At 47.3% G+C, this 27,810-nt stretch overlaps 11 protein-coding genes across 12 annotated transcripts; 2 read left to right on the top strand and 9 right to left on the bottom strand.

The window, feature by feature from the left end:
- Positions 1-848: 848 nt before the first annotated feature.
- On the bottom strand, positions 849-1,583 carry E1B28_008267 (uncharacterized protein; the record flags this gene model as incomplete). Its single annotated transcript, XM_043153052.1, has 1 exon — positions 849-1,583. One exon carries the CDS (start codon positions 1,581-1,583, stop codon positions 849-851), a length of 735 nt encoding a protein of 244 aa, XP_043008336.1.
- A 772-nt stretch (positions 1,584-2,355) lies between these two features.
- On the bottom strand, positions 2,356-5,351 carry E1B28_008266 (uncharacterized protein; the record flags this gene model as incomplete). The annotated part of the gene is made up of 23 exons (XM_043153051.1): positions 2,356-2,534; positions 2,596-2,679; positions 2,764-2,863; positions 2,939-2,963; positions 3,032-3,089; positions 3,169-3,196; positions 3,263-3,322; positions 3,381-3,481; positions 3,547-3,620; positions 3,710-3,721; positions 3,786-3,810; positions 3,873-3,907; positions 3,974-3,999; positions 4,056-4,081; positions 4,164-4,181; positions 4,253-4,262; positions 4,327-4,368; positions 4,426-4,470; positions 4,535-4,548; positions 4,622-4,700; positions 4,761-4,847; positions 5,053-5,276; positions 5,328-5,351. The coding sequence occupies 23 exons, from the start codon at positions 5,349-5,351 to the stop codon at positions 2,418-2,420; spliced, it is 1,314 nt and encodes a 437-aa protein (XP_043008335.1). The 3' UTR covers positions 2,356-2,417.
- Positions 5,352-5,927: 576 nt separating this feature from the next.
- E1B28_008265 (uncharacterized protein) lies at positions 5,928-6,710 on the bottom strand (the record flags this gene model as incomplete). The annotated part of the gene is made up of 5 exons (XM_043153050.1): positions 5,928-6,007; positions 6,072-6,201; positions 6,256-6,340; positions 6,452-6,546; positions 6,609-6,710. The coding sequence occupies 5 exons, from the start codon at positions 6,708-6,710 to the stop codon at positions 5,928-5,930; spliced, it is 492 nt and encodes a 163-aa protein (XP_043008334.1).
- Positions 6,711-7,626: 916 nt separating this feature from the next.
- Positions 7,627-7,926, bottom strand: E1B28_008264 (uncharacterized protein; the record flags this gene model as incomplete). Its single annotated transcript, XM_043153049.1, has 1 exon — positions 7,627-7,926. One exon carries the CDS (start codon positions 7,924-7,926, stop codon positions 7,627-7,629), a length of 300 nt encoding a protein of 99 aa, XP_043008333.1.
- A 962-nt stretch (positions 7,927-8,888) lies between these two features.
- Positions 8,889-10,655, bottom strand: E1B28_008263 (uncharacterized protein). Its single transcript, XM_043153048.1, has 3 exons — positions 10,344-10,655; positions 10,182-10,284; positions 8,889-10,115 (listed from the first exon to the last, which is right to left on the bottom strand). Exons 1-3 carry the CDS (start codon positions 10,587-10,589, stop codon positions 9,049-9,051), a joined length of 1,416 nt encoding a protein of 471 aa, XP_043008332.1. The 5' UTR covers positions 10,590-10,655; the 3' UTR covers positions 8,889-9,048.
- Positions 10,656-11,816: 1,161 nt separating this feature from the next.
- On the top strand, positions 11,817-13,870 carry E1B28_008262 (uncharacterized protein). The gene is made up of 3 exons (XM_043153047.1): positions 11,817-13,377; positions 13,425-13,723; positions 13,783-13,870. The coding sequence occupies exons 1-2, from the start codon at positions 11,986-11,988 to the stop codon at positions 13,548-13,550; spliced, it is 1,518 nt and encodes a 505-aa protein (XP_043008331.1). The 5' UTR covers positions 11,817-11,985; the 3' UTR covers positions 13,551-13,723; positions 13,783-13,870.
- E1B28_008261 (uncharacterized protein) lies at positions 13,599-14,503 on the bottom strand (the record flags this gene model as incomplete). Its single annotated transcript, XM_043153046.1, has 2 exons — positions 13,599-14,170; positions 14,239-14,503. 2 exons carry the CDS (start codon positions 14,501-14,503, stop codon positions 13,599-13,601), a joined length of 837 nt encoding a protein of 278 aa, XP_043008330.1.
- Positions 14,504-15,101: 598 nt separating this feature from the next.
- On the bottom strand, positions 15,102-16,889 carry E1B28_008260 (uncharacterized protein). The gene is made up of 2 exons (XM_043153045.1): positions 16,112-16,889; positions 15,102-16,059 (listed from the first exon to the last, which is right to left on the bottom strand). Exons 1-2 carry the CDS (start codon positions 16,797-16,799, stop codon positions 15,290-15,292), a joined length of 1,458 nt encoding a protein of 485 aa, XP_043008329.1. The 5' UTR covers positions 16,800-16,889; the 3' UTR covers positions 15,102-15,289.
- A 649-nt stretch (positions 16,890-17,538) lies between these two features.
- On the bottom strand, positions 17,539-20,214 carry E1B28_008259 (uncharacterized protein). Its single transcript, XM_043160757.1, has 5 exons — positions 20,114-20,214; positions 19,872-20,061; positions 19,714-19,825; positions 19,477-19,657; positions 17,539-19,421 (listed from the first exon to the last, which is right to left on the bottom strand). The coding sequence occupies exons 2-5, from the start codon at positions 20,009-20,011 to the stop codon at positions 17,620-17,622; spliced, it is 2,235 nt and encodes a 744-aa protein (XP_043008328.1). The 5' UTR covers positions 20,012-20,061; positions 20,114-20,214; the 3' UTR covers positions 17,539-17,619.
- Positions 20,215-20,278: 64 nt separating this feature from the next.
- On the top strand, positions 20,279-25,404 carry E1B28_008258 (uncharacterized protein). Of its 2 annotated transcripts, XM_043153044.1 has the most exons (22): positions 20,279-20,937; positions 20,999-21,440; positions 21,503-21,651; positions 21,702-21,766; positions 21,818-21,901; positions 21,959-22,156; positions 22,205-22,253; positions 22,312-22,381; positions 22,442-22,937; positions 22,993-23,110; positions 23,167-23,334; positions 23,390-23,598; positions 23,661-23,781; positions 23,840-23,974; positions 24,029-24,071; positions 24,124-24,232; positions 24,290-24,404; positions 24,452-24,598; positions 24,663-24,722; positions 24,780-24,841; positions 24,909-25,098; positions 25,155-25,404. In XM_043153044.1, the coding sequence occupies exons 1-22, from the start codon at positions 20,305-20,307 to the stop codon at positions 25,194-25,196; spliced, it is 3,705 nt and encodes a 1,234-aa protein (XP_043008327.1). In that variant the 5' UTR covers positions 20,279-20,304; the 3' UTR covers positions 25,197-25,404. The 2 variants fall into 2 exon arrangements, with proteins under 2 accessions (XP_043008327.1, XP_043008326.1); XM_043153043.1 differs by lacking the exon at positions 25,155-25,404 and having other exon boundaries at positions 24,654-24,722; positions 24,780-24,931.
- Positions 25,405-25,526: 122 nt separating this feature from the next.
- On the bottom strand, positions 25,527-26,501 carry RPL44 (40s ribosomal protein L44e). Its single transcript, XM_043153042.1, has 7 exons — positions 26,405-26,501; positions 26,338-26,351; positions 26,240-26,270; positions 26,056-26,176; positions 25,906-25,991; positions 25,797-25,845; positions 25,527-25,737 (listed from the first exon to the last, which is right to left on the bottom strand). The coding sequence occupies exons 1-7, from the start codon at positions 26,419-26,421 to the stop codon at positions 25,735-25,737; spliced, it is 321 nt and encodes a 106-aa protein (XP_043008325.1). The 5' UTR covers positions 26,422-26,501; the 3' UTR covers positions 25,527-25,734.
- Between the last annotated feature and the right edge of the window lie 1,309 nt (positions 26,502-27,810).

Raw genomic sequence — 27,810 nt, 5'->3', positions numbered from 1 at the left:
AATAAGGGGTGCAAAAAGTTACAAATGTCCGCTAAGTGCAAAAATGAAAATTTCACTATATTTGGTGTGAAATTCGCATAAAACTGAGAGCTGTGCATATGACATCATAGCTGTCACATTGCTAACCGGCGCAGCACAGCAGGCCCCACTCTCTCGCTAACTACCATGTCTTAACATCAAACATCGCCCCCCTCCCCTTGTTTTCTTCTCTGCCTCTGTCTTTTTTCTTTCCCTTTCCTCTCGTTCTCAACCCCATACCTTACTCAATACATGCCAACATGTAGTTCAACAGTCAAGACCATCGCCGCATTCAATACTTTTGTGCGCAGAAAAAGTCCGTGTACCTTTTTTATTAACGCTTTCTTTACAATTTTGACCAGTAAAATTCATGTGTCAGGCACCCACAAATTGAACAAACATGCTGACCACGATTCCGAGCAGGAAGAAGCAGATATGGTAAGCCTTCATGACTTTTTGTCAATGTCTGGGCTGACAGACTATAGATGCAGATGCGTACAATTTTGATAGCAAAACTTACAGCCTCACAAGCGAAGGGAAACAAACTGAGGTGTGGATTTAATTGGTTTTGGGCTGGCATAGAGAAATCAAGGTGTAGACCGGTTGTAGCCTGAACTTATTCATGTAAAAACAAATGAAATTCACGTTGTTTTACCCCCCATTTTCCCTACTGTAAAATTGAAATTCTAATCAAAAGTACATGAAAAAGGTAAAGGTATTCACCTTGTTTGTGGTGAAAATCTGGATTTCTTGTCAGAATTCAACTGGGTGAAAGTGTTCAAAAAGTATGTGAACCATGAATTTTTTCACATCATGGAATCACTGTATTGTTACCTATTTTCACTAATAAGGCTATGTGAAAGTCCGGCTGAAGGTAGGTGAAAAACTATGTGAAAATCACCGACTTCTACAGTCTCAGTGATTCCCGCATCTGGCCTAGAATGCTTTTGTCTGTCAGTGTTTCGTGACGGATCGTCGCAGACATAGAGCTCGGCGGAACATTGAGGAAGGTAGGGATTCGACTTCCGAAGTTCTTCAAAACACTCTGTGATTTCCTCATTCAACTCCCCGAAGGACTTGAACACTTGCTCTTCGGGGACGGATCTACCTCGCTTGAGGTACTTGCCCTTATCCTTCAACAACTCACATAATTCCTCAGTTTTCCGCTCATCTTTCCTTGGAAACAGTGCATTCATCATCTGCTCCAGTGGTATTGTATAACAGCAGTGATGGCCACCGTTCAAGAGGGCGATGCGAGCCTCTTGGACCCTCCATGCCTCATCTTGAGAGCTTTCAACTTGTGCATCTTGAGGTGGAAGGTGAGGGCGTCGAGTGGGTGAAGTTTGTGGTTTACTAGGATCCCGAGTAGACGAGCAGGCCTCTACACTGGAGTCCGTTGTGGATTTGGCGTCGGATAGGGGTTTCCTCTTGTTTGTGTGGGGGAGTTCTATGCTATCTGGTCGTTCATCCGTACCACGACGACCTGCGGTACTACGAGTAGGTGATGGTTGGGATTGGGGGCGACTTGAACGTTGCGGCACCGTGCTAGCACGAGAATCATTCATGGTGACCTAAATGGGTGAAATCAAGTGAACAAGTTCGTTCACACACTGGAACCACCACTCGACACTGACACCAACACCAACGAAGACGAGCCACGAGGAGAGGGATAGACAAACCCACACACAGAGCCAGACCACCTGCACGAGAACGCAACCCACGAACGCCCACAATTCCCATCTTATTTTATTTTTCCATACTATTGTCCACAACACGCCTTCGGGCTAACTAAATTCCATAACATACTACTTACACACGACACCTATACCAACAGCTACACAACAAAGGGATCAGGAGCTCACCAGAGACATGGGCAGAGGGGAAGGAAAGGAGAAGGACTGGTGTCGCTCAAGGAGCACACCCGTGTGTCTTAGCACTAGACGGCTTGTAACACGTTAATCTGCAGAAAACAAAAAAAAAAAAAAAAAAGTTCGTTCACAACGGACCAGTAAACCAAATTAGTCTTTTGGCACGTGCAACCCTCTTGTCCCGGCCGACTCCCAACTAAGCTCTTCACGGAGATCCGACTCGTTAAACTTGCATGGCAGTTGGTTTCTTTCGACTCCTGAACGAACCCTTGTTCGGTCATGTAAGGACCAGCACCCTAGAAAAATTAATTTTCGGGCCAGTTTTCCAGAGAAAGGTTAAGATTACTGTAACGGGACCGGCCTAGTAGGTCTATGTCGTATTGTGATGCTTGTGCACACATTAATACACTTACTTGGATGTGTAGAAGTTCGCACTCGTAATTTAAAGAAAAATTTTTCATACGAGAACGTCGAAAGCAGGGTACGTTATACATAGTAAACCAATCGAAGGAATGTTGTATAGTCCACAACCTAGTCATACCGGGGCAACTCTTCGATTCTATACGATCCTCCAGATATTTCCGGCACGCCAACGATAGGGGATGCCGGCGTGCTGCTGACACCCTCGAAGGAAGGAACTGTTAGTGCCTAGATTCGCCGCAACAGTTTCATAAGGTAGAGAAAAAAGACAACAAAATAAACAACGCACCTTAGTACTCCGACTCGAAGAGTCTGACATATTCGAATCGCTACGAGTAATAGTCTCGGTGATAACATATACCTGTGTCGGGGTCTATTGAACAAAACATTCGCAAGTTTCAGCGATCAGAATTTACAGCACAGCTCGTGTGGCAAGTAAGAACGAAGAGCAGCACACCTTCTCTGAGATATCCGGATGATTCCGAGGATGGCGGAAGTTTGGGAGAACGGGAGTGTCCATCTCGTGTGTCGGTTGTAAGATCTGACGAGTATTCAAGCTAGTAGGCAGTGCAGTAATTCCGTCAACAAAACTTCTTCGGAGAGGGATGAGGAAGGGGAAGAGAAAGACATACGCGGATAGGAAAGTATTGGCATACACTGCATAATAATCGAGGATACACAGAGGTTAGGACACCGTCTGAAAGGACAAGAAGCCAATCACTCACATCGGCTGATCACAAAACAAAGAGCTAAGTAGACCCATGTCTTGGGGACGATTAGATACTGGTTGGGAGAGAGCCGCACACGACCATATGCAAACGACCGTGAATCCCACGAGCATTTTCAATTTTCAACCACTCACAGTAAGCAGACAGCTGATCGACGCGATACTGTGTGGGTTGAAAAGAGGATTTAGTGCTTTCGACGAAGACGAAGGCGTGTAAGGATCCTTTCACCTCGTCAAACATCCCGAGTTAATCGCCAGAATCATCAGATAATCAATGATTTCGTCCGTCCTATCATTGAGAATCCTCGAATGAGTTAATGTTCGAGAAGCAAAGTGAACTAAAATACCTCCTATACCCCGTCCTCTTCTGTTGTAAATAATAACAAAGCGCGATAGCTATCCCAGTATCGCACACGGCTGCGCTACTCAATTTGATTATACTCGGGATCTGTGGCGAATGGGAGTTGAGCGGAGCGTAGCTAGAGAGGAAACAGTGGAAAAAGAGAGGTGGACCTTGATATTGGGTTCTAATCCTACACCTGAGAAGTACGGCGTCTGTTTAGTTCCTAAAAAGTGGACCGCCGAGACTACGCCAGTGGAAGGGCAGGGCGAAGGGAGCCAAAGAATCAACGAACCTTGAGCGATAATCATTGAAAGAAGGATCAATCAAACTTACCTAGTCCTGACACTAAGCAAAACGGCACGGAAGTCAGTCATGCGAGAAGAAGCCCCCAAGTTTCGCTGGACCGTACCAAAATGTGCAACGGCAAATAGTGACTGAGCGGACGAAAAAGATGAGAAAAGATGGGTATTCTGAGAAGCTGGTATCCGAAACTCACGAGCACATAGGTAAGGAAGGTTCGCCGGCTGCTCACTACGAGAGGAGAGGAAGGTTACAATTATGAGAAAAAGGTATCGTCGCAAGGAATTGGCTACTGACACATCCAAACACGATATATGAGAAACCTAAATATGGTACTACGTTCAGTGTTCAACAAAATATAGAAGGAATAAGCGCCTACGATTCTGCAATTCCAGAAATAACCATCTTCATCCGGGAAGAGAGTAGAGTAAAGAGTCTCAGCAATCTACCAGCCGCATTCCCAGAAGAACCAATTCATGGAACGTACCGATATTGTAAGCTCAACCTGAAGAGGGAGGATGCGGTGTTAGCCAAACCAATTAAGCGGACATGGACACACCCTCGTTTCCTACTCACGTTCATACTCCTAGATCAGATATAAAACTTTAATCAGACCAGGAGGAATATTCGAAAAGAAGACTGCATCTTACCAAACTGCAACTTTCATGTTCCCAGTCGTCACGAAATAATACCTAACACAAGGGTTATTGGCCATTGAATTATACAACTGCCAGGGGAAAAGTATTCACCAACAAGAATGGGAGACCAATACAACCGACACCGTGTTGAAAAAGCTACGGGGGGGCAATCGAAATGTGATGAACAAGGGGTAAAGAGAACTAACAAGACCAAACCCACGCAATAGCAGCAACCTATAGAAGAAAGGAAGATCCATCAATAAACGAGTAGAACCATCTCCTCGGACAATAAAAAAAAGACACTCACCAAAGCTTTGATTCGGACCGAATCCCTTGGAAACCGTTTATAATATGTGTACAACTGTGACAAGAACAATCCATATAGTCTATAGGGAATGCGATCAGCGGAATTCAACAATATAATAAAGCTAAAGGGTAAACTTTACATTGAAGAAAATAAAAACCCAAGAAGCGTCATCCCTAGTGCGATCTCTTCCTTTCGGTTTCGTTCAACTTTCGCCATGTTGATCCACCTGCATAAAATTGAAGGTCGGCCGCTAGAAGGTTCGCTGGGGTTTTAACAGGGAGTAAACACGCAGCCCGCAGTAACGAAAGAAGCTTGAGGGGACCGCAGTGGGATGCGAAGGAAAGAGAGATCAAGCTGCAGGTTAAGAGCCTTTTTAATATATGCATCCTCCGAGTGGCGGGAGTAATAAAACGTCAGAAAAGACCAATCACCGGGTGAGAGGGCTTGACACTATCCAGGAAGACAAGGAAAGGCATTTCAAGGGTTCCCGTGGGGAGAAACAGTCACGATTGGAAGATAGTTTTGATTGACGGAGATACGTGGGACTGTACAGCGGTTTCGATCTTCTCCATCTTTCTGTCATCTTTTGTTCGCCGGAGGATAGAACGAATAAGAGAGGAGAGCAGAAAGACGTAAAGCGTGTCCTTCTAAAACGCTATCGAAGAGACTATTAAGCTGGGTTCCTGATGAATCGATGGCCACTCACACCAGCAACTAGTAAAAGCGCCATCGTGCGCCCGTGGGACCACGAGAAAAAAGCTTAAGAATCCCTCGTGGACTCGGAGCAGGCATGGGAAACGATTTTCCTGATGATAAAGCCTCACGAAGAAGAATTCCAACACTTCTCGTTTGTCGATATCCTTCCGATCGCAAGGGTATTTAGATGATACAACGCTTTAACTTGCGAAGGGAGGATAAAACGAAAGTTGACAAATGCCCGTTCCACCTATTGGTAAACGGCTCGGTTCGATGTCAAACACTGTAGTCCCACGGCGGCAAAAGAAGCCATGAAACATGAGCGTGAAAGAAAACAATCCCTAATTGTTGCGGACCAATAGGAGTTGCAGCAGTGCAGGCAAATAGGCTACATGAATGAAATGAGATGACGAATGATAATACAAGTATGTCAGAGTTGGGTATTAAGAAGAGACAAAACCAGACTCAAGATAGTGCAGTCACAATGCTAATTCATCTAAATCGATTGTCGATAAGACGATACGGAGGCCAAACAAAAGATAGGAAAACTACGACTAAACAGTCAGTACTTCGTACACAAACCAAACTAGGAAGGAGAGAAAAAGGTAGCTCAGCCTCTCCTTGTGACGAAATTCTCCAGGTCGTGCATCGTTGCAACTGCAAGAACGAATTTTCTCTCCGAGTCGGTAACTACCAAGAGGGGAGGACTAAATCAGAGAGGTACTTGAAGACATCGAAAAGGCCGATTACCCACCCAAAGCGAATATGTTATCCTTCAAAAAATCTTCTAGTTCGTTCAGCTCGGTGAGCGGTGTTACTAGACTATACGGATGGGAATCAACACTGCGTTTGAATCTAGTCATGTACTTTGAAACAGAGTCGGTCTGTGTTCGGTTTGAGTATTGTGGACTGAGCCGACACGTGAAAGAGAAACGAACTGGGTCTGCCTTGCCGGATTCCCATAACTGCTTGAGTTTTGAAACTTCAACATAGCCTAGTGGTTTTCGGTTCCTGTCGAGGACACTGGTAGGCGGTTTCAATTGTACCAGAACATCGGGCGAAAATTCAAGATACCGCAACATGATACACAGTAATTTTAGCCAGGGAAGATGCACTAAGGAACAAGATACGCACGGAATATGAGAAAAATCACGATCATACGCCAACTCTATCACCCTCGAAACTCTCTCCATCGATGGAAGTGCGAATGCAGGCGGAAGCTGAAGATCCTATAAAATGGTTCCAGGTATCAACATATCAGCGTAGTTTTAAAGAGATGATATAGAGCTACCTCAACAACCGCTCCTCGATATTTGTCTGGTACGATGCCAACTGTGCTCGTCGTTGGGATAGCATTTTGGTGGGTTGACGAAGATTGGATGGTGGACATCATGGTCGCAACTTGTAGAGCGTCGATGTATAAGAGAGTTTGCACCGATTGAGGTGAGATTTTCGAGTAAGGTCGACGAGTGTCAAAAAAAACAAGGCTAAAGTAATTTTAGCGCCCATGATATTTATTCATGTTTAGCCTTGAGGGCGTTTACTTCAACCACGTTCGACCATTGCTGCTTGACTACTGCGGCCCTGAGTCGCCTCCTGAATGCTCCACGAAATCTTCTGTCAGAACAGGGTGGTTCGACCTCTTCTTCTTGACCTAGGCTCTCTATGACATTAGGCCAACCTCAACGTTGAGCACTGAGTGACAAGACAATCGTTCTCGTTCAAGGTACCAGTGCACGCTGTTGAAGCTTCGTCACGACAAGGACGCGATGTGGGAAGATGTCACAGAGTGGATGGGGGGTTTATGGGCCTCAGCACCTTTCAAATCAATGTGGGGTTGTATCCGGTAATTCCGATCGTCCACTGCCTTCCGAGTCCGAGTCGCGACTCAGCTGGGAACTACATCGAAATATTGGAAGCGGGATGGACTGGCACCTACGAACTGGCGGCGATTATGTTCCTGGTCTGAACAGCCTCAATCAGCTGGTACGGCTTTTTCCTCTCTCCGCTGTTCCAAGATGAACCACTGCAGCGAGCTGTTCATTCTTGCGGAGGTACACAAGCTACCAATGGACGGTACCGGTAAAATACCATCCCCGGGGTACATTGTGGGCGGATCCTAATCAGTACTGAACAATGTACCGCAAAGAACTAGTTTCGATACTACATGACACCTGGCTGTGATCCACCATATCAAACGTTCAGGACAACATCCGAACAGCCGGGACGGGAAATTTATGGAGGCCTTCTGGATTATCTTCACGAAGATCTTCTGTTAAACAAGTCGAGTCAAAGTTACACGCGCTCTTTCAATTACAGTCCTCTGTTACCTCGCCCTGCTGGTCCAGAACAAAGGTGACTATGGAACACCTGCCGGCCGGAGTGAAGAAGTTCTTCAATACAGGAAGTTCAAGTTGCATGCCATTCTGAGAAGATGTCAGCGCGTGTGGAAGAAACCCGGGCACTTTTTCAGGGTGTGGTTGAAGGGTCGAATCAGCTTCGTCCAACCGGGAACGCACGAGAGTCCACGAACTTGACACGAACTTGACGGCAAGGTTCTTCAAGTTGGGGGAGGATCCGGAGCTTGGTTCAACAAGCGTTTTGGCCATTGATAATTATCCCCAACGAGCTTTCTTTTTTATCACCCCTTTTTTTTGTTATCTCACCGTCAATTTTGGACAGTAGGTGTCGACTCCATATGTATTCCCTTGTACATTTTGAGGTTGTTTTGAGGAGCGGAACTTCAACGGAACTTACCAACTTAGTACTTACTACCCGCGGGGAATTAGCGATTCAATACTGGCTAGAAATGCCAAGTATACAGGCCAGCTTCTCAAGCCACTTTGGACCGCCGCCGAATTCCCACTGATTGTATTCCAGTACTCATGGAGTCTGGATCTCCTTTCTATGGAGTGACTAGAACCTAGGGGACCGGGATTGTGATTTGACACTCGGGGACCAGGAAATGGGGATGGGTTGAAATATGGAGGAAGGGAATTGGATCAGGAACTTGGACGGAGCAACTGGATGACCTCGATTCCGGCCATTGCGGTTCACCGATTACGTTTTTTCTCAAAGCATACCCACGAATTCCAACAACCTTTGAGCATGTTCGTTATCATCATGTTTTTTCAAGCAACGCGAACCGACTCCTAACCGGTGTGTCCCATTTAAGTCGCACTCGACTCCAGTGATCGCGTGGTGTATATTTACAGGTCCGGCTTAATCTCATTCTCGGTAGTAGAGTTGAATCGAGATCAGAGAATGGAGAATGTTCCAAAAGGTTCATCCGAGTCTCCGGTGTGTTGTCAACCCTTCTCAATTCATTGCAAAATCTGGGGATGTACTTATGAAGCCAGAGGGACGACATGATGACGTCTATCGTCTTTCCTACGGTATAGTGATCAACCGCTGCTTGAATGGGTTTCAATGTCTCATTGGAGATACGATTGTGGAGGTAGCCTCATGCTGCGTATTCCAATCGAATGGAAAGTGATCACACCATTAGCCATTCTAGGTTTCCTAACCCTTGTAAACGAAACACGTCGTAATTGACTTGTCGAAAGGTATGATTGCAACCAATTACCATATATAAAAAGTTTACATTACGCCGATTCTGAATAATTTACAGTGTATGTACAATTAAACCACGGAAAACATGCCGATTTTTTTTTGTAAAAGGACAAGAATGTGATGCATCTAAGAAGGTTCAAGAGAATAACTTAGTCCAATTAATAAACACTTCGTAATCCCGCCCTGAGATCATCCAGCAGATCTTCTGCTTCCTCAATGCCAATGCTCAACCTGATAAGGCCCTCGCCGATACCCAACATCTCCCGTTCCTCGGGAGGAATACTAGCATGTGTCATTCTCGCCGGAGCTTCCGCAAGACTCTCAACACCGCCCAAACTCTCCGCCAACATGAACAGTCTAAGGTTCTTCAAGAACTGAGAAGCCAAAGCCGCGTATTCATCATCAGTTGCGTGCGGTGTTGGCTTCCTGAGTCGGAAGGAGACAATTCCAGAGCACGGGAAAGATCCGTCTTCGCCCAAAAGCCCCTCATTCTCAATCCATTTCTTAGCATGAGGACTAAGGTTCCTCCAAGCATTCACCGAACGCTCCTTGCCTAAACCTGGGTAGATAACCTCCTCAACATCAGGTTCTTGCTGAAGAGCCTTCGCTATCCGAAGAGCATTAACACCGTGTTGCTTCATCCGGACGTGGAGGGTTTTAATTCCACGTTGAGCTAACCAACTGTCGTATGCTGAGGGAACAGCTCCGGTTGCGTTTTGAAGGTAACGAAGGTATTCGGTGGTAGCGGCGAGTCGGGCGGGTAATATGAGAGCGCCCATGACAACATCTGAATGCCCATTGATGTACTTGGTGAGTGAATGAAGGACGATATCGGCACCAAGGAGGAGGGGAGAGGAGTAATAGGGCGACGCGAAAGTGTTATCGACGAGGAGTAAGGGTCTCGAGGAAGCATTCGGGGAGTGGGGTGGGTATTGTTGGTCTAAGACCTGTGTGAGTCTTGCGATGTCTATCACACGAAGGGTAGGATTGGTGGGGGTCTCAACCCAGATGATCTTTGTGTTAGGTCGAAGGGCTTGGATAAGGCGGCGTTCGCCTTCGGTGCCAGGGCCAATGTTCTCGAGATCAAGGAACGTAGATTCCACGCCTTGTGTCGTCGCGGCCACCCGTGCGATATACCGGTATGTTCCTCCGTAAACGTCATTGACGGAAATAACATGTGCTGATGGTCCGAGGGACTGAATTACTATGGCGGTTGTTGCGGAGCCTATGTATGAAAATAAGACAGAATCCATCAGAATTCAGTAGTAAAGAAGGTTTTGACGCGACAAACCTGAAGCAAAGGTAATGGCTTCGGATCCTCCAGTCTCTATAGCTGCGAGTGTTCTTTCCAAAGCGTTTCGGTTGGGGTTTCCTGACCGAGAGTATTCATAGCCCTAGAAGTGATTTCTACTCAGGACCCCGCTAATGCGTCTAAGCTGAGTAAATTCCGAACCTTATGGACTCCGACGCCGTCCTGCGCGTACGTGGTACTCAGACTGATGGGAGGGATGACAGCCCCTGTTTCTGGATTCGGCTCGGACCCTACATGAATCGCTCTTGTGGCGAATCCGTCGACTACATGTGGGGATTTGTGAACACCATTTGCGTGTCCGTTGGTAGGCTCGCTGGCGCCGTTTGGTTGATGAGAAGCGTTCGAACAGCCCCTAACGCGTGAGGGTAAGTCCTGTGCGACGGTCATTGATGAGAATATGAAAGATGTATAGAGAGCGTGTTCGTGTTCGTGAGGTTGTGTGAATCTGGGGAGGGATGGTGTAATGAGAAACAAGCCCAAAGGATCGAGAGTTTATAAAGTAATCGCTAGCGCCGCTTGGACGCAAGAATGGCGAATTTCCGGATGACTAATCATGTGCACGTGCCCAGACTCCGTCTTAGTCGACCTCTTGCTCCGCCCGTCAGGTCCGTCATCAACTTACTGGGCTTCTCATCAGCCTTTTTGGCGTCTCCCGAAACGGTTGTGATTTTGAGATGAGAGTTACCAGGGGGAGAAAGTGGGGTCAGTGGAGTCCACAGTATACGTAGTACGTGGAGAAGGATGATTCTTCATCCATTTGTTATTACTGTCCTTCAACGTTCAACTGTCCCTTACAGAAATACGTACTTTTAACTTTGATTGGTGATGGATGAAACGAAGCGGCGGCACGTTCCCGAAGGTGTACAGTATACACAGTATACACTTGGAGTAATCCTTCAACATGTCAGCGCGCAGTGATTGTCAGCGTCCGGTGAAACGACGATCCAGGATTCCCACCAGGTCCGGGTAGCGATTCTTTGGCGAGATGAAATCTGTCTGGGGTTTCTGTTTCTGATTCCAAGTTACGCGATGGACAGATAGAGGAAAGGTAAATCGAAGTTGACTAATACCGAGTACCGAATACTACCCGGAAACAGGATAATTCCAGGCATACTTGCCAGCAATGTCCCAACGATCAACCGATCATAACGTACTTCACAGCGAGCGGGATATGTGGCAAGGCGTTTGGCAACCAAGGGAACGCATCATACATCAGGAGCCGGGAAGTTTGAATGGTTTGACCATCGTCGGCGTCTTGGTGGTGCAATTTTGCGTGCTTGGAAAGTGCCGTCCTCAGGTACCGACAAAGCGCGACTGCCTATCCTAGTAGTCCAGTGAATCGATGCTCGCGATGAAGTCAATCAGGCTTACCTGAGTTTCATGATCCCTCCACCCAGACGAACGAATATGCTATCACCCGTGAAACGTCATTATGTCCATGACATGAGACCAAATCTGAGAGATATTTTGAGACCATGACATATCGTGAGTATTCTTCAGAAGTGGGACAGGGAATAATGTGGTTGATTTGAGTTGGTGGTGGAGAATGAGCTCGAGAACGGGCTCGACAAGGTTTGGCGAAGTCTGGATCACGAGCGCCTGCACAGCTCTCACCCCACAGAGGTCCGCCGCCGACAGAATTCGTGGCTCAGATATACTTACACACTGCTGATAGGTGCGAATTTTCGATTTCTCTCAATCCTAGAGCACTCTGAATTCAATCCTTCCATGCATGTCATTTTCTACAGATAATTTTTCCAGGAAGGCTTAGAGATCTTCGGTCATGTTTAATCCATTATCATACACATCGAGTGCACTCTCGCATCCTACATCGCCCCGCATAATGAATATTCCTCTAGAAATTTTGTTGAAAGTATTTGAATGTGTGGTTGAGCTCGAGAGATTCCCCTCGGTGGAAGATGACGGACCTTGGAGGTTGATGGGAGTTTGCGCAACATGGAAAGGAATCGTACGAGCTTCTCCGAATCTTTGGGCTCATATCACTATCCTTCACACAAGCCACGAATTCATTGACCACACACTCGATACATCTCAAAAAATGAAAGGGCGTCTCAGGACTTCCCTTTTACTCTCGAAGAATTGGCCATTGACCATTACGATGCTCAGCGTTTCGCCCCTCCTCGAAGACCTGGCCAAATACTCCGACCGTTGGAAGACCATTTACATGGTTGTCGATCGTCTTGGCTTTCGCTTACTCCAGGATTTGCAACTTCCAATACTAGAAAAGTCGACTCTGGTCCTACAGAATGCCAGGGTTGAGGACGTCTTCGAAGATTACATTCGCCTTGAAATGAAACATGCGATATCACTCAGACATGCAGCTATTGCGATCAGATCCTATGCTACCATTAACGGTCGTCGTCCTCGACTCTTTCTTCCCTGGAGACAACTCACACATCTGGAGCTGGATACCCGGCTCAACCAACTTATCGTCGATCCTGATTCAGAATTGCCGCCAATCACCCTTCCCGCCCTACAATATCTTCACTCAATCTGCGACCCAAGGGGTCTCACGAACTTCATTACACCCGCTCTCCGTCGCTTAGTCCTTACCACCTTCAAGGATCCGCATCGAGACCGGCGGGTAGATCATCATTGGGGTTTTGAGAAAGTCGTGAACTTAATCATACGCTCCGGCTGTCATATACAAATGCTGGAATTCCGTATTCCCACATATGCGACCACACTTTCTCATGAAACCGTAACTTCCGTTTTGGAAGTGGCTCCGGATCTTGTTGAACTCATATTTAACGTTGTCCATGTGCAAAACATTACCGACGTCCAATGGTCGGAATTCGGAACACATCTTTTGGGAAATGTGGAGACAATCACGATTACCGTGTCATCAAGGATGTTGGATCTGACATGGGAATCGTTTCTCCATACCGATGTACATGAAGAAGAGCAGTGGCAAACGGAGTTTATTCGAGAGGTAGTCGATACCGATCCCAAGGTTTTATCCGATTACAATAGGAACGCCGAATCCTTACTTTCGATGCTTGAATGCCTACCTTCGCTCAGACGAGTCGAGATAAGCCATGAATCTTCCGTCTACCTTGATTGGTTCCGTTCCCCCTCGGTATTGCACCGATTAAGACAATTGGGAAAACGTGTTAGGCTCTCGGTACTGCCGAATTTGAACTATTATGAGACGGTAAGTTCCACTTGGCCCATCTCTGACTTTGCTGAGATTATCTTCAGGACCACGCATCCATGATACAACACTTCAGTTACAATTTGAAATGCTTTGCGCAGTTTTGTACTCCGCCTCGAGTCATCTCCCTCTTCTTCATCGTCACACTTCTCGGGTCAGTGGTACCCAGATGATAGTTTTATACCCTATCCAACCATTACACCTATTACACGAGTTATTATCTAACATTCTTGATATACCCGGTCTTCTGACCCAGGAGGCCTAACTTCCACATCTCGAAAGATGATTGAGATCTGGTTACCCCTCGCCTGACAAGCATCCTTGAAGTTCTCCAGCCCATTCTCCGGTAAGTCCTCGTTGTAGTATTCAATCTCCAACATCTGATTTCCATACACATCCGTGTAGGTATCACATTCTTCAAACTCTTGGCACTGTTCCACGACAGCGAAATCAAACCCGGCTTCCTTCTTCGCCCTCGCAGCCACCTCTCCCGCGTTCTTCTGGCCAAAGGCCATGTCAAGAGAGTGGGCATGGTCCGTAAGGATCTTGGCGAGCTGAAGGTTGTTATCGACTGTGAGAAGTCCCTTAGACCGGGAGAAAGTGTCCAAATTGTCAGCTTCGATGGCGTTAAACCCTTTCTGCTTGCAATCAGAAATCCATCCATTGATAACGGCTGCAATCTCTTGGCGATTTTGGTCTTTTGACGTGTCTAGAAGGAATTCGTCTGGCCATTCTGGGTCAACGAAGTATTCGCCATTCGCGTTGCGGAGAAGGAGATGATCCCGCTCGGATGCTGTGGGCGTATCATTATGCGAGTTAGGGAACATTCTAAACTTATTTGAAGAGATCGGTGGAACTTACACTGCCAGAAAGCTTTTTCGTCTGGTTGTGTCTGGAAAGCGTTCACATAGCAGATGTTGTACTTTCCCTGCGCTGGACTTTCGGTACGATCCCTGGTGACTACCTTGACGTCGGAATCGGGCGTGTATGCACCACCGATCTGGTAGTCAAACTTTCCATTTGCAGGAAGAGGTGTGATTGCTCGTTTCGCGTTCGTGACGGCGGCGGCGGCGTTGGTGGAAGCAAAGAGTGAAAGTGCGAAAACAAGGAGAACCGAGGAGATCATCGTGGTATGATGGTGCGTGATGTTTCTGTTCGGCTTTTTCTACATCATTACAGTTCTGAACTCTTGAAGTTCGCTGGCGGCGATTCGGTGTGGTCTCGATTTGAATATGGCGTGCGCAGTGGTAGCCATCAATATCAATGACAATCATAGGGTCGGCGGTACTGGTAAACCAACTTCACCGAGTGATTGTATCTTCCCCATATTTTCCCGCTCCGGCCATCCTTAAGCACATTCATTATAAAGGACTTTGTCACCTCTTTTACTCCAGCGCTGATTGGACAGATATTGAGGTCATACATTCATGAGTCATGACTCATCATTGCCTTGTCAAGACTGTGCGTGCTGGCTCACTACTGCGGGAACAGGGCATTCAGATTCTAAATCTCCCGTTTACCTCTTGAGCGGGCTATGTCTCCCTATGTAATCTAGGGTTGAGAGGGAGATGATGACGCAAGGATTGCGCAGGCTACGTGGTGCTAGATGGAAACATGACTCAATCGTAGCCGCCGAAGTGTTCAGTCTTTCGGGCGTTTCATTCAAGACGTACGTATATCCCTGTTGAGCTGGTAGTCCATTGACCGTTTCAACTTGAATTGTGGTCGCTCCCGTATCTCGTAGAGTACCCGCTCTGATTTCTCTAGCATATGCAACTACGGAAATGCAAGCCTCGCCTGATACACTAGTAGATGCTCCAAAGCCAAGCTGGTGCCTAATCCAGAGGATATTCGGACACAGAGATCCTATTTGGAGTACAGGCATAACCGTCATGACCACAAGACATTGTTGTCAAGAGCTCAGTAACACGGAATTACTGGAATCACTTTCGGCAACAATGATAGGGAGTTTCCGTGGCGATGACTCGACGGTATCTTGTGCAGCAAAGCTACCTTTACGTTTCTTCCATGGGACCGGTAGTTGACCAATCCACCTTCTGGCCGTCCAAGCCACTTTCCCGTGTAGATTGCCCAGGAACATTTTGCGAAACCTTCTCCCCAACTCTCCCTCAAATTCCGGAATCGGGCACGTGTCATCCATCCTTCCACTCGAAGACAAGTCTAGTGTTTCTGTGCCTTGAACGTTATAATATACCTCAATGAGAAGCTTACACGTTGCGCAAGAAAGGTCCGAGGAAGCGATGTAAGGATAAATATCCTTCAAGCCGTGTTCATGGATATAAGTTAGTGCTTGGACCTCGTAGTGTGGATGACAAGGCCCACGCCTCTCCGACGTCTGCAGCTTTTCCATGGCCCACTCGGCAAATTGATGTACTACGTCGTCATATCTCGGATCGCGCCATTTATAGAGTTCCATCGTCGGAAGGTCTCCAAGAGTGAGTCGAGTGTTTGAGACAGCAGCCGTGATAGTATCGAGGCTGATGATGGGAAGAGGAGGATCCGGTACAAGCCTCGTGGAAGGTATCGTTACGATATTTATTGTTCCTCGTATGATCCTGAAAGACCTGGATGGCCCAATTAGACGGACCAGGGCCGCACTGTGCGTGTATGCGGAAAGGATCTTCGAAATCCACTGGTAGAAAGGAACCGAGAGCCCCAGTTCTTTAAAGTCATATCAGCAAGCTGTATCGATGGGAAGTATCGAGACACTCACTGTTCTCCAGAACAGACTCGATACGGGGAAATAACCCGAAAGGTTCCTTATATTCTGACAGCTCGGTGTCAAGGAAGCCCTTTTGCTTCCATTTCCCATACAACCTGGTAATCATCGGAACCGCAAATGCAACACCCTCCTCCTTGCCCATAGTGAGCACCTTACCAAGGGCTCTTATATCCGAGAACGGCCCGCAACTGGGATCTTTGCCAAGCTGCCATGAGAGATCCAGTTCCGTCGCTTTCTCCTCGATGAATTCCAGGCTATCCAGTACTTTTTGGAGGTAGTAAGTCCATCTTTCCCAATTTTGTTGATAAACGATTTCCGATATGGATTGTGTGATCTTCTTTCGCTCCAGGACGGGTGGTTGTATTGCTCTAAGCAAGGCAAAAATTGACTGCAGGTGTGACTGAATTGTCGAGGGAACATCACCGAAAAGGTAAAGAGTGGTCTCCAAGGTGCCACTGGCTTCTTGTTCTCGAGTCGATGCAAAGACTGCTACAGACTGATCATGACGGGCAGCGACGAAGGAGGCTACAATATCCAGAAAAGGGGCTTCAGACTTTGGCCGCAGCTGTGGGATGCCATGAGGAAACGGCGCCAATGCACGTTCGAAGTTGTACTCGGTTGAAATAATCTTCAACATAAGCTGAGGATTGTCAGAGACCGATAGATCTACATAGGGCATGCATCAGCATCTTGACAATTTACTGGTGAGAACTTTTTGACGACTTTTTGGACTTGCACAAGCCAACAAGTCAACCAGTCACCAGCTATGTCTGATTTCCGGCAAGCTCAGTTTTGCTCGGGTCCACCTGCCAAAAATTTCCAGTCACCTCAACTTTTCACAAAAACCTCCACTGTTGGAGGCTGTCTGAGAGCAGCTATCATGTTATAGAACATATGCCAGCTATTTGGACCTCATTGGCTGGCGTGTGGTTGCGATATGTGAAGGAGCTGGTGAACTTGCGAGGGGGTGGACTGGTCGAACCGGCCGAAAAGCCCAGAAAAGCCGGGAAAGTTCACCGGCAAATTGTGTAAGTTGCTGATGTGGTAGCTTGGAAGAAGAGACTGTGGGAATCTAAGAATCGAGCGATCACTCGGCCCGAATCACCCGTTCCCCATAAAATAATGTCGCGAAGTTGCCAGTTATGATGCCTTTCATGAGGCGATTCAAGGACAAAAAGATGCCGAGGAAGCCCCATCAAAATGCCTTTTATCCCCTAATGCCAAAATCTGAGCATCAATGCACTTTCAACAGTGAACACGCAAGCTCCTTTCGAGAAAACTGACCTGTACTCACTGGTAGACGAAATATCGTTCCTGAGGTTTGCCAGTGACTCATTGGGCTTGCTAGATGGACTTGGAACGTTGAAAACCAGACTCCCAAGACCGTGGCGAATAGTGAACTTTCTTGTATCGACATGTCCAGCAAGTGTCTGATGCATTATACAAGCTGATATCGAATTACATGTGAATTATAAATATGAGCAAAACTTTGGATGTACTTATGCCCAAGGGTTGTCGTTATCATCCAAATGGATTTGTGCATGTACGGGAGGCGTCGAACTCCGAGCCGCAACCACCCCTCCTTCAACGCCAGTGACTAATTCTTTGTCAACTGAGGCGTCGACACCTTCTTCAACGCCTTTCGATTCCACCTCTTTCGCAATCCGTTCCCCGGTTTCGACGCGGTCTGCCGGGGATGATTCTTCGTCCTCGGCTACCTCGACTTCTCCTTCCTCGCCTTCGGGGCCCACAAACCCACGACGGTAGACCTTCTTCAGAGGAGTTTTGGATCCTCGTGTTCGCTGGTTATCGTCGTCCTCGACTACCAGATCTACTGCGTCAGGCGGGAGTGGTGAAGAATTGGCTGATTGTGAAGAGGAAGCATTTCGCGACAAGGGAGGGGGAGTGTGCCGCATTTGGGACTTCCGGCCATCTTCTGCAGGCGAAGAGACCAAAGGAGAACGAACATGTGGGGATTGCGATTGGGAGCCAGGTCGACTGCGAGTTTGGTCTTTGCGACTTTGGCTGTTCTCGTGTTTCGTCCATCGCAATCGAACATCTGTTCCACCCTTTGAGGAAGAGGAGGAGGAAGGGCCGGCTTGATCCTCATTGTGATCGATTAACCTCTCTCCTTGATGATTCTCGTCAAAGCGGCGTTTCTGTTCGAGGTTCCTAGGAGCCGACGTTCCAACAGCCCCGTAGCCTGACCACGCGGGCTGAGTTCTGTTCTGAATAGCGATTTGCCCCTTCGCACCTCTTAATGGCGAGAACCATGCTCCATGCTCGTCCCTCAGAACCCTCTCTTCTTCTCGCCACATCATTAGCCTTGCATCCTCCGAGCTGACATCGACGACGGGATAGTTGTAGTCGCCAAATATGTATTTCTTGCAATGTTCGTATAGTTGTTCGTCAGCCTCGTTTAAATCTCCAAAGGGCAACTCGAATCCCCCATCAACGTTCTGTGCACCCCATAAATCAACCAGCTCGTCCGAGTCTGTGTCTTGAAGATCAGGCGCAAGATGTACGACATCTTCGGCTTCGTGCACTAAGAGAGGAGCGTGAACCTCTTCGCCCTGATCATGGCCTGCTACCTTCGTGATAGCACGATTTACTCCACGCTCGAATTGCCCTGGAGGTTGGGCCACGCCGAGCGTGGGCAGCCAATACTTTTTCCTCCCGCCTTTGGTGTACCGCAATCCAGCTCGGATACGCCGTTCCCGAGCCAGCCCCTGATGCATGTAGCCTTCCGAAGGTTCAAACTCCCTGTAGTTCATACCTTCACCACGTAGAGTCGACTTGGTATCCTCCAAAACATCCACCATGCCGAATGCATCACGGAATGCACGATAGAACCGCATACGTGCAATGAAGGATTTGTTCCGATCGATGAAATCCGTATGGGAGAAAGCAAACTGGTGTGCGATGGCGAAGAATGGCATTTCGACGCATATGAGACAGTCGGTGAGTCCGAGGGAGATGCTCTCATTATCAGTGTATGGACCAAGCTTGACGATGACACCAGCTGCTACGAGTATCGATATTGCGATTGCTTGCCAGAATGAAAAGAAAAGGATGCCTTTAACGCATAGGAATTTGGGAACTGGACGAAAGGGTTTTATATCGTCGTGTACACAGACCCAGAACATGGCGAGGCAGTAGAGACTGAGGCATATGCTGAAATTATACACGATGCTGACGTAGAGGTATCCTGAATTGGCGCGTAGGTCCCCTTCATTGTATTTGTTGAAAGCTTTGAGAATCATGGTTACAATAGCGAGAATAGGCTTTACTTGGACGTATTCTGTTGAGGGTCAGGATTAGACGTTTGATACGAGTAAGAGGGTGCTTGGACATACGTAGTATACCCCGCTTTAGAAATAGGAACGTGTATGGGTCGCTGACATCTATTTCACGTTTGAAAAAGTTGACAGGGAAAGGTGGATCCTTTGCTGGTCGTCCGTGCATTAGTATCAGTAGCGATCGTTCGCCACCGAGGTAGGCTAGTAGCAGTACAAAGAAGCAATAGATAACAAAGGCCTGGAATTTTGGTTTCATCAACAGACCGATTGAGATGAGATTATAACAGAACTCGCCTCGTAGATATCCCTCACTGCGTCGATGAAGAACGCAGCTTTCAAAGAGAATAGTGCAATAAATGACGCAACTGCGTAGAGAGGAACCATGACCATTATTCGGACCACCATTCTGCGACTTTTCAGAACCCGATCATTAGGATAGGTGGGCAATATACCTTTGGAGGTAAGGCTTTCTGTAATTTTTCAACTGTAGCCATATTGATGTGGTCGAGACTACCACTGCAGCCAGTGTCGATACACCGGAAAGTACGAGAACCGACCACGGTAACCTAGATCCTACACCCTCATCCGACATTCTTCAAGTTTGTAGTTTGCCCGTCGCTCGTCAGCCAATCCTTCCAAGTTCTATGGCGTCTGTTAGGATGCGTGAACGAACAAAACTAATCTAGAAACCTACATTGTTCTTTCCCAGTTCTTCTCCCTATATCAAGATGAAAAGAGACGATGAAGTCAAGCGGTGGCCGTTGACGTCGGTCACGATGACGAAGAGCATGCGCAGTACCATTTAGGCGCCCAACACCCCAAAAGCGTGATGGTTGGTCACAACGGCGACAAACAACGCGTGCTCAGTCTTCCACTTCCACCGCGATGCCGGCGCAAACTCGCCAACGTGCCTCTGATGTACACCCCTCGCCGAATCAGCTTTCATTCCGTGAAAAACTAGTACAGAAGGGCTCTTCGACCGATGCATTGCTCAAGAAACTCAAAGCTCTCCACACTGAACTTGCTAGCCTGGATCAAGAACAAATCGACACTTCCTCCCTCTCAACGGTTCGAAAGGAACTGATAAGCAACTCCATTCTTCATCACAAGGATCGAGGAGTGAAGGCTTATGCTGCCTGCTGCTTAGCAGACATCTTGCGTTTATACGCGCCCGACGCCCCTTATACGCAACCCGAACTCCGCGACATCTTCCAGTTCTTCTTCCGACAACTTACGGCTGGACTAAAAAGCCAAGAATCTCCGTATTACAGCGAATACTTTCACCTGCTGGAGTCACTTTCGACTGTGAAGAGCGTCGTTCTCGTTTGCGACCTCCCCAATGTAGAAGAACTCATGGAGGAGATTTTTCGCGATTTTTTTGCCCTCGTGCGAAACAATTTCGCGAAAAAGATCGAACTTTTCTTGTCGGATATCCTGGTCGCGATAATAGACGAGGCACAGACTGTGCCCTCTGGGGTTCTGGACCTGATTTTGGCTCAGTTTATGGACAAAAACGCAGTGCGTGTCACAAGTTTTTCTTTGAAGACAAGGATTTGATTGAGAGATATCGCACGCGCAGAAAATAGAACAACCAGCGTATCGTCTTGCGGTCTCAGTTTGCAACGAAACTTCCGACAAACTGCAGCGCCACGTCTCGCTATACTTCAGCGACATCATCCTTGCCCATGGCGACGAAGAAGACAAAGACGACATGAGTGCTGCTCACAATCTTATCAAGCGTCTACATTCTTCCTGTCCCGGTCTTCTCCTTAGTGTTATACCACAACTGGAGGAGGAACTTCACATGGAATCTGTTTCGATGCGTGGGTTCGCAACTTCTACATTAGGTGAAATGTTTGGAGACAAGAACGGGCCAGAATTGTACAAGAACTTCTCATCCACCTGGACAGCGTGGATATCGAGGTCCAATGATAGGTCCAGTGTTATCAGACTGAAGTTTGTGGAGTCCTCGAAGGGACTATATTCCACAACGTTGCTGGAGATGAGAGAAGCCTTCGAAAGTGTGTTTACCTTCCAGAACATCCCGACCTTCATAACCTTTTTACCGTAATTTGCTTTGCAGCTGCTTTAGGTCGGAAGTTACTTGATCCAGATGAGAAAGTACGGGCAGCCGTTTGCAAACTATATTCTGAGCTCGATTATGAGACTGCTTCGCATCACGTCTCGTCTCAACAACTCAAGGCCGTGATCGCGCGTGTAGCTGATAGGAAGGCACGCCTAACTCTCTTGAATCTGTTCTTTACTAACGTCTAAACATGAAGCCCATTGTACGTCAAGCGGCAGCTACGAGCGTTGCTAGACTCTATAGCCTCGCGCTCCCGGAGATGCAAGTCTTCCCTTAACTCACGGCTTCTGCGTTAATCCCGTCTACTTACAGTGAAAACAATGATGCCAACGCCATTGAAAACTTCTCTTGGATACCAGCAGAACTGCTCAACAGCCTCAGGTTAACAGAATGCAGGTCTGTTTGTTTCCTTACTGCGATGGCACTCAACAAACTCAATTAGGTCTTGTTCAGGCCGGCAATAGAGCAGGCGTTCTACGAGCACATTTTACCCTTACCTACATCGAGTTCAGGACCCTCTACCAGCACCTCAAAAGGAACGATCGTGGATATTGATGAGGTCGCCTGGACAAACCGCTTACTGAGTACTATCCTCTACATCCCAGAAGGATGTATGATCCAGTTTCTCACCCTCACTAATATCCGAGACATGTAAGCATTTCATCCAAACTCAACGTCATTAAGGCTCACAATCTCTAGCCGCCCAACTTCCTATGAGGCATTTATCAGCGCATGTGTCCAGAATAATGTTCGACACCTTTTGTTTATCCCAAATTTCAGAAAAAAAATGACGTCACGCTATTTAGGGTGGAGTTATCGATGAGAATGAGGACATCGTGAAGAAGAGATTGGATGGTATGACTCGAGTGGTTGCAGGTCGGCCTCCCCTTTAGTATCTCCTCGCTACCCATTGCTTACCTCTTTCGGCAACTTTAGGGTCATTCCCAGACCCCGTAAAGGCCGCAGAAGACCTCCGTACCTTCGCAAAACTAAACGAAAGCCGGCTGTACAAAGTCCTCAGGACATGCATGGACGTCCAAATCGATCTAAAGGGCCTCGTCAAGGCGACAAGTGAATTTACTCGTCGACTCGAACAAGTTTCCAGCAGCCTTCTACCTACGATGTCAATCTTCTTGCGACGCGCCAGTCTCCGAATCGTCAATCGTTCCTCTATACCAACCCTCCTCAAAGCAGTACAACATGGAAAGTCTTCAAGTAAAGGAAGGACAGTTACCAAGTCCTTACAGGCAGCGAAAAATGCACAGTTACTTCTGACGTGGACGTCGAAATACTGTGCCGCACTATATAAGTCGCATGTTGACGAGCTGATGACGGTGATACAGGAAAACAGTAACGGCACGTCAGTGACAGTTGCACTCCAAGGGCTTGCAGAAGTGACGAGACGCGACCAGAGTGTTAGGCCGAGCGAACCGTTTGTGTTCCTATTCTCATGATCCGCTCCTATCCTTATTCCTTTCTCTCAATAGCGAAGCACTGCAGAAAATCCGGGAATTTGCGCTGGGTTCAAATCGCAGACATGCCAAGTTCGCCGCGCGGTTCTTGGCACTTTGCGATACGAGGGCCGAGTGTAGGTGGTTAGCTGAGGTACTGGCTTTTTCCGCGATCTTTTGGAGTTTAGCTTACCTACCTCTATCTTACAGTCGATATCGGATTCTCTCGAAGACCTTTCAACCGACCAACTAGTGGCTCACCTCGCTGTACTCGATCAGTTTATTCGCTTTATACCAGATGTATTCGAACACAAAAGCGATGTTATCACCGTGTTCTTGTTGAAGAAGCTGCTAATGGCTTCGGATCCTGTGTCAGAGGTGTCGTGTCATTCCTTTGGATCCATACCATTGAAGACTTATTCGACTCCACAAGGAGGAAGAACAAAACGGGGAGGAATGGGCACCTGACGAAGAACTCCCGGATCAGACAAGAGCCAAAATCACGGCACTCAAAATTTTCCGACATCGTAGTCTTGCACATTCATGGTCACCCAAGGCGCTTGAACTATCTACTCCTGTTTTGAAGCTTCTGGCCACCCTTGTAGACCAGGACGGTTCTTTAGTGACGGATGAACCACAAGAGTACGTGCTCTCGTGTTCTGTGACTGGTTGTAGTTTGCGTGTATTGACCGCTCTTTCTGCAGCCGAAAGGTCTTGTCTCGAGTACGATTGCAGGCGGCTATTTCGCTACTTCACCTGTCGACTGTGGAAGTCTATCTTGGCGCTCTGGCACCAAAGTTTTTGCGACTCGCTCTCGTCGTACAGGTAATTGGCTACACATTACTATATTCCGAAAATGTTCGACATTGGTGATCTCCAACAGGACCCTTGCTTTGAGGTTCGACAAACTTTTGTCACAAAAGTCATCGGCATGCTAGTGAGCCACAAGCTGCACGAAAAATTTAACACTTTACCCTTCTTGACCGCTCATGATCCTGAAGACGAGATCAGACACTACGTAGGTCGAGATGACCTGTAGCACTGCTCCCCTACTGATGAATGAAATTATTAGACTATGCTCTACGTCTCGCGCCACCTCAGGCACTTATCTCCAGGTACGTCACCGTCGAACGTCTAATTTGTATCCCGATTTTACCTTTTCCGCAGCGATGAGAGTCAAATCCTTTGACTTCGTTTTCATCAGGCTGTTGCACATCCTCGCGCACCATCCAGACTTTCACCGGACGGAGAAAGGCGCATTGATTGATATGGCCAGGTATATGTTCAGACTCTTGAATCCCCACTTCCTGAATACTGAATTCTTCTCCAAAAGGTACATCATGTTTTATGTCAACCTGGCCGCAAATCAAGAAACAATATCACTACTATTTCATTTAGCGATGAAAGGCAAAACAGTTCAGGATGCTGAGTCAGAGGAATCCAGCGAAGTATGTGATCGTTCACAGTCTCTGTTCCGTCGTCTAAAGAATTGTAGAACTTCTATGTTCTTTGTGACATGGCCCAAGAGCTTCTCAAAGCAGTCGCGCAGCAACACTCGTGGAATATCCAGAGCTATCCAGGCAAAGTCAAACTCCCTTCGGATATTCTTCGCCCTCACCCCAATGTGGAATCTGCTAACCGGGTAGGAATTTCTGAGCAACTCTTTGGTGACGTTGGACGCTGATACACGGTTTCAGGTAATAAAGAAATTTTATCTGTCTGATGAAGCAATCTCGTGGGTCGTTGAACTCGTGGACCCGCCCAAAGTTCGTCTTTTTAGAGATTCATTCTAGCCCGTGATGCCTTATTGAACTATCTGCTAGGAAAAGAGAGAGCGAAAGGCACCGAAACGTAGGGCTGCACCGGCCACTAATGGTCAAGTCAAGTAAGTGAATTCGAAATCCAACTTTTTTAACGTAAATCGAGCCGGCTTCCTTGTTTCACGCTTTCAGGCGTTCGAGAAAGAAGAAACGACGATCTACAGCTGACGATGAGGAAGATGAAGACACGGATCCATATACAAGCGACGTGGATATGATGACGGATCCTCCTCACGAGACACATGCGTCGGAGGAAGAAGTAGAAGAGGAAAGATCTGATGGAGAGGAGATACTGGGAAGAGGGGCTCGGAGTCGGGCAAAGGTATTCGTGTTCACCTTCTTTCATTCCGGATCATTCAAATGGCGCTACTGTTACAGGCAAAAGCGAAAAGACTAGCGGTGAAACAGAAGAAAGGCTGACACCCTAGCCTAACCCTATCCACGCTGAGGTCGATTCGTTTAATGATGTTCTAGTTGCATTTATTCCTGTATTGTAGCTCTTTTACTTCCTTGTCCTTAGCCTTCTATTGTGTTACATTTAGTAGCCACAACTTGCTTCTTCTGTCTCTACATCTTTCACTGTTGTATTGTTATATTTCCTAACTTACTTGCCTCAGACGGTTTACACCTGTACCTTTTTCTCGGTTCACTACATACCTTATCGGATGAATACATGGGAAATGGCCATGGCGCCGCTGGAATGACAAGTGACGCCTCAAATCGTTTAGTTGGATAACCAAGCGTGAAGGTGTCGCCCTCTCTAGGAGCTGCACGCATGTTATTACTTGTTCAAAACTTAAGGTGTCGATAGAGATCACCAGAGTATATTCCGCGAACCGCAGTAAACAGCAGACAGAGAAGAATGTGAACATGGCCATGACTTGTTTGCTTATGTGCATAATACAAAGGTGCGGTACGGCGAGGAATGGAGAAAGGGTAAGCCCGTAATCCAATGCGATTACTACAAAAGCAAAAGAAAAAAGGTGAGCCGAACTCAATAAGGAGGAATAGACCACATACGAAGGTAAGGGCAGCTCCTTTCGTCTTCTTCTCTCCACCGAGCTCGAAGCTGTAAAAATGGAAAGATTGTAAGGAACGATGACGAATAAGATTCAAGTCGAGGACGTACTGCTTGCAACGTTTCAAAGACAGCTGCATTTTGTACTTGCACACAGTGCACTCCAGCCGGAGTACAACCTTCTTCGTAGTCTTTGCCTGAATTTCGAACGAGTTCTCCATGAGTCCGAGTTCTCATTTGGATGATATAGTTCAAACGCACCTTCTTGTGGAACACGGGCTTAGTTTGACCACCATATCCGGATTGCTTACGGTCGTAACGCCGCTTTCCTTGGGCGAAGAGAGAGTCTTTCCCCTTCTTGTACTGGGTCACCTTGTGAGGGCTGTAGAAGAAATAGCCAAGTCAGCACAATCGATAGCTCGATAGCCATGATAGTACAACGTACGTGTGCTTCTTGCAGGTTTTCCCTTTGCAATCTATCCAACGAAAGGACCCAGTTCCGAATCAACAATTCCATTCCATTTCCAAGAACGTTTTACTCACATGTCCTGCGTGTCCTACAGAGGGGCAGATTCATTTTAAAGAAGTAAAGTATATGTGGGACACGTACTTAGGAATGTTGACCATTTTTCGTTGTTGCCGGCGACGTTGACGAGGCTTGTCCTTTGAGCGTTTGTTTGTCCTCGATTTCGAGGAGCGGACAGGACGTGAACCTGGGAATCCTTTGGTCCAAATTGGGAAAGCAACTGCATAGTTATGAGAGATTAAGGTTTACAGAGTTTAGCATTGGAACTCCGACGGGCGGCACGGGTTCTGCCCAGCGATACGATCTCTTATACAATCAACTTGCGCGAACAGATAGGCCGCTAGAAGAGGAAATGGAGCAGCTAGAACCCTGACATTCAGTTGAGTGGATGTGGAGAATCCCTCTTCATACATCATACCCACCAGTGGACATTATCGTCGATGCAGGTCTACGCCTGGGGGGTGTATGGTATTCAAATTCTAGCGCGGGCATTGTCTAGTTAAGTAAGTTGCATGAAGGTTGCAGGTTCACTGTCACATTGCATTTGAATTCGTTCTTATGAGCTTTTAGGCACAAAAGTGACTTGACTCCTGGAATCGACGGTACTAAGCGCCTACTCACGCTACCCTTGGTTTCTCTTGTCGTCGAATTCAAATTCCTACTCGTTCTTGTTTTCTGTACTTGAATACGTTTTCACGTGGGTTTACAGTTCTTGCCGCCTCAACCATTTGACAATTATTTAAAAGAGATCGGATTACTATTCATATTAACGACCGTCATCGTTGCATGGGCTTCGCTGCGAAGAAATGACCACCTCCCCTTTCAAACGCCATTGGAAACTTCCTGGGTATCTGTCACCACACGGCGAGGTGGCCCCGAGAAAGTGTGCTGTTGGCGGGGAAGAGAGCAGTCATCAATCAGTACACGAGCGATTTGGGGGTACAGATCATTCAGGAAATCTAGTGTCACCCTTGTCGATTAAAAAAATCACTCCGATGCTATCCTCACAAGTTTGCGATGGTGTCCACTGCACCACAAATTCGTTTCTCACTTTCGTGTGAAACGGTGTCTCGACGCGTACGTCGGGATCGACCAGGAACCTTTGTGTAATACTAAACAGCTCTCTTGCCTCGCAGTGGCGTCTCAGCCATGGGTGATGCTGTGCGAACGGCTCAGACTTGAACCCAGATCGGTCGCTCGATATTCGCGGAGTCAGCGGCACAAATACCAAAAGTCGGCGAACGGAGGTTTACGTTCTTGGGAATGACTACCAACAGTATCCCTCTTCGCCTCACCAACATTATAATCCCCGCAATTAATCTTTATGGACCTCAAGCTCCCACGGCACTACTATTAGTGAGTACTAAGTAACAGCCCGCACCGTTACTATGTACTGATTTCTGTTCTTATCTCATGTTTCTGATTCACCTCGCTTAGGAGGCAGAGGAAGAGTGGCATAACCTTATTCCAGTTGGACCCTTTACCGCAAG

The sequence above is a fragment of the Marasmius oreades genome, chromosome 5, assembly GCF_018924745.1.
Source record: "Marasmius oreades isolate 03SP1 chromosome 5, whole genome shotgun sequence".
Classification (NCBI taxonomy): domain Eukaryota; kingdom Fungi; phylum Basidiomycota; class Agaricomycetes; order Agaricales; family Marasmiaceae; genus Marasmius; species Marasmius oreades.
This window is presented reverse-complemented; position numbering and strand designations above follow the sequence as displayed.

Excerpts from the sequence above, each read along its gene's own strand:
- E1B28_008263 (XM_043153048.1), bottom strand. The coding sequence starts at position 10,589 with ATGACCGTCGCACAGGACTTACCCTCACGCGTTAGGGGCTGTTCGAAC. Across the intron at positions 10,285-10,343 it reads ACGGCGTCGGAGTCCATAAG|GGCTATGAATACTCTCGGTC; the intron begins GTTCGGAATTTA and ends AATCACTTCTAG. Across the intron at positions 10,116-10,181 it reads AGCCATTACCTTTGCTTCAG|GCTCCGCAACAACCGCCATA; the intron begins GTTTGTCGCGTC and ends TTTCATACATAG.
- E1B28_008262 (XM_043153047.1), top strand. The coding sequence starts at position 11,986 with ATGTTTAATCCATTATCATACACATCGAGTGCACTCTCGCATCCTACA. Across the intron at positions 13,378-13,424 it reads ATTTGAACTATTATGAGACG|GACCACGCATCCATGATACA; the intron begins GTAAGTTCCACT and ends GATTATCTTCAG.
- E1B28_008260 (XM_043153045.1), bottom strand. The coding sequence starts at position 16,799 with ATGCCCTATGTAGATCTATCGGTCTCTGACAATCCTCAGCTTATGTTG. Across the intron at positions 16,060-16,111 it reads CGAGTCTGTTCTGGAGAACA|AACTGGGGCTCTCGGTTCCT; the intron begins GTGAGTGTCTCG and ends ATGACTTTAAAG.
- E1B28_008259 (XM_043160757.1), bottom strand. The coding sequence starts at position 20,011 with ATGTCGGATGAGGGTGTAGGATCTAGGTTACCGTGGTCGGTTCTCGTA. Across the intron at positions 19,658-19,713 it reads CAGTGAGGGATATCTACGAG|GCCTTTGTTATCTATTGCTT; the intron begins GCGAGTTCTGTT and ends CCAAAATTCCAG. Across the intron at positions 19,422-19,476 it reads TCTAAAGCGGGGTATACTAC|AATACGTCCAAGTAAAGCCT; the intron begins GTATGTCCAAGC and ends GACCCTCAACAG.
- E1B28_008258 (XM_043153044.1), top strand. The coding sequence starts at position 20,305 with ATGCCGGCGCAAACTCGCCAACGTGCCTCTGATGTACACCCCTCGCCG. Across the intron at positions 21,652-21,701 it reads CGCGTGTAGCTGATAGGAAG|CCCATTGTACGTCAAGCGGC; the intron begins GCACGCCTAACT and ends CTAAACATGAAG. Across the intron at positions 23,975-24,028 it reads AAGACGAGATCAGACACTAC|ACTATGCTCTACGTCTCGCG; the intron begins GTAGGTCGAGAT and ends TGAAATTATTAG.
- RPL44 (XM_043153042.1), bottom strand. Across the intron at positions 25,992-26,055 it reads AGCCCGTGTTCCACAAGAAG|GCAAAGACTACGAAGAAGGT; the intron begins GTGCGTTTGAAC and ends TTCGAAATTCAG. Across the intron at positions 25,846-25,905 it reads TCTTTGAAACGTTGCAAGCA|CTTCGAGCTCGGTGGAGAGA; the intron begins GTACGTCCTCGA and ends CCATTTTTACAG.